This window comes from Penaeus japonicus, unplaced genomic scaffold (genome assembly GCF_977035675.1).
Source record: "Penaeus japonicus unplaced genomic scaffold, GWHDUDI00000001_assembly GWHDUDI00000033, whole genome shotgun sequence".
Taxonomy (NCBI): Eukaryota; Metazoa; Arthropoda; class Malacostraca; order Decapoda; family Penaeidae; genus Penaeus; species Penaeus japonicus.
In genome coordinates this window covers 11,696,497-11,698,996 of record NW_028234435.1, presented here as the reverse complement: position 1 = coordinate 11,698,996, position 2,500 = coordinate 11,696,497, and the positions used below count along the sequence as shown (strand labels likewise).

The following is a 2,500-nucleotide window of genomic DNA, read 5'->3' as shown; positions in this document are numbered from 1 at the left end:
TCCAGTCTGATTTGGTATCCTACTGTGTAGCCAACTTTTTCTCCTCTTTCTGCCGCAACTCTCTCTGCTGTTGTCAAGGCTGATATCCTTCTGGGTTGTGTACAGAAGATGCGGCAAGGCTTTCCAAGGGATGAGGCTTCCTGGAGTAACATCTGGGGTACCTAAAAGTGGAAAAAGAGATTCTAGTTTTTTTTTACTTGCTTGAATTTTAGCCAGCATGGGAAACCATGCATAAACACAAAAATATATATGTTCTTAACCTGTTAACCCAATGATGACGGTGTGTCACACCCTTGTGACACAGCTAAATGCCTGATGACAGGGCGACATACCAGTGTGACGTTCCCGATGCAATACTGCATAGGCCCGGCCTAGGGGGTTACCACTTCTCGCCGGGCACTTAGGGATTGGATTTACTACAGGAGGGATTCAGGTGCACCTGGTCATCTAGTGGGGGAATATTTCCAGCTAGGGGGCCTTGCTGCCACGCATTTGTATGATGAGACAGTGGCCCACTGCTACAACATGCCATTGCAGAACTTAAAACACAGAGGTTTTTTATATGCAATTATTTATACTTTTGTTATATTCAGATGTATAATTTCCATATTTGATGAGGTGTGTGGGAATTCTAATAGACTAAATATGGTTACTTGAGTTCAGTTTTGTTCTTTATGTGGTATACACTTCATGAAAAATAATAATTATGATATGATCAGGTGACGAAAATAGGGTTTGCTGTTTTTTTTGTTTTTTTTTTTAAACATAAATACACTACTCCTCCAATGATAGAGGAAAGAGACCCATGCTAATAGCTCTGCCATTTGTAGTACTTACCGTAGTCACTCCACAAAACCCGGGTCTCTCTCCTCATACCATGGGAGTAGCAGACACTGCATTTCCTGTACCAATTGTTAGATACTGTATTGCCACAAATGTAGGTGCAAGTGAGTGAGCTGTCCCTGGAAGTCAAGATGAGTCATATGCCCATCCAATGCCTTGTGCACCAGTAAATCATTGACAACTGCCATATCAAAAAGGTAGAGCAGTACTTTTTTGTACCTCATCATGGACTTGCAAGAGATCAGGTAAGATTGAGCCGGCTGATTGCTCAAGTCCACCCCTTCATGCCAGAATTGTAGTCAGACACAACTCTGGGCTAGGTGCATTGCTGCCTACTTTGGTTTGTGACAGTGACTGTATTTTGATACACAGCATTATAGACAACAGATACAATTTACAGTATCTACCTGAGGACAGTGGCAGAACTTGCAAGATGGCATCATTCTGGAGGGTCATCCAGATCCTCACTCAAGGAGGACCTAAAATTCACGGCAAACCATATTTTGACTTGTACCTTTGTGTGCACATATAAAATAGTGAAATGAAAGGTAAGTCTACTTCCCAGATGACAAGGGCAGCAGCTGTGGCAGAAGAGCGAGTCTTCACAGAGTAAAGAGTAAATAATTTATGGTTGGATTGTGATCCCTTATACACAAATTATCAACCAATGAGGTCATACCATTTTCCTGCATCCCTTTGGCAATACTGTAAGACATGTGATGTCATTTAACTCCCTCTTCCCATCTCTCATTAACCCATTAACGCCGGGTGATGTGTTTTTTCGCCATACATAACGCAGGGGCTCTGGCTTGACGACAGGCGTCATGACGTTAGGGGATTTTGCATCTCTATGTTATTTTATTGTGCTATGAGTAATGAGTGAGTGATGATGACAATTGCAGTCATAATTATTACTGCCGTAATATTAAGCAAAATGGGTTTCACCTAATATCTAAAACCTAGATGGCACCATTTTCTTCTAGCACCAGCAGGAGAGAGAGCCTTGATTGGCAACTATCTATGGTCTCTAGCAAGCACAATCTTTATAGAGCAATGGCACATGGTAAGTTGCCGACCTCTTGTTTGAAAGTACCGCAGATGAAGGATGTGCAGGCAGAACGAGATGAGGAAGGTGACTCAAACCATGCCCAATGTTTACAATGTGCCCCTGTGCAGTAGGGATGCCTTTTCTCTTCCCTACCTCTTCATGTTATCTTCATTGTGGATGATTATATGTTTCATATTTGTTCATGACAGCAAATACGAAAAAATAAAGTTGCTTTTTGTCTTCCCTTTAAACAAGAATACTTCTATCATGCTGAGTATAAAGAAAAAAAATGAGTAGGTATGGACCCTGAACTACAATTTGAGTCAACTGCAGAATTGACAGAGCATGTGATATGACAGATATGTCTCTAAATATAGTAAAACACACACACACACACACACACACACACACACACACACACACACACACACACACACACACACACACACACTAAAAAAAAAAAAAAACATAGATGGCTCTAGCTCTACAATGAGTGACTAAAAGGGAGTGGGAAAAGTCAATTTATGTTGCTGAAGCTGCCTCACTCTGAAATAAAACCCATCCTGGGGCCTGGGTAAGCAAATCTGTCCCCCGTTGGCAACAGGTTAA

General features: G+C 41.6%; 1 protein-coding gene across 2 annotated transcripts in view; it reads right to left on the bottom strand.

Moving 5' to 3' along the window:
- Positions 1-2,500, bottom strand: part of LOC122248008 (3'-5' RNA helicase YTHDC2) — a 46,401-nt gene that overhangs the window by 38,817 nt on the left and 5,084 nt on the right. For both annotated transcript variants that reach the window (XM_086530410.1, XM_086530411.1), the window contains exon 6: positions 1-161. This exon is cut by the window's left edge and continues 6 nt beyond it. In XM_086530410.1, the coding sequence (XP_086386536.1) occupies positions 1-161 (161 nt within the window). The remainder of the gene's footprint in view (positions 162-2,500) is intronic.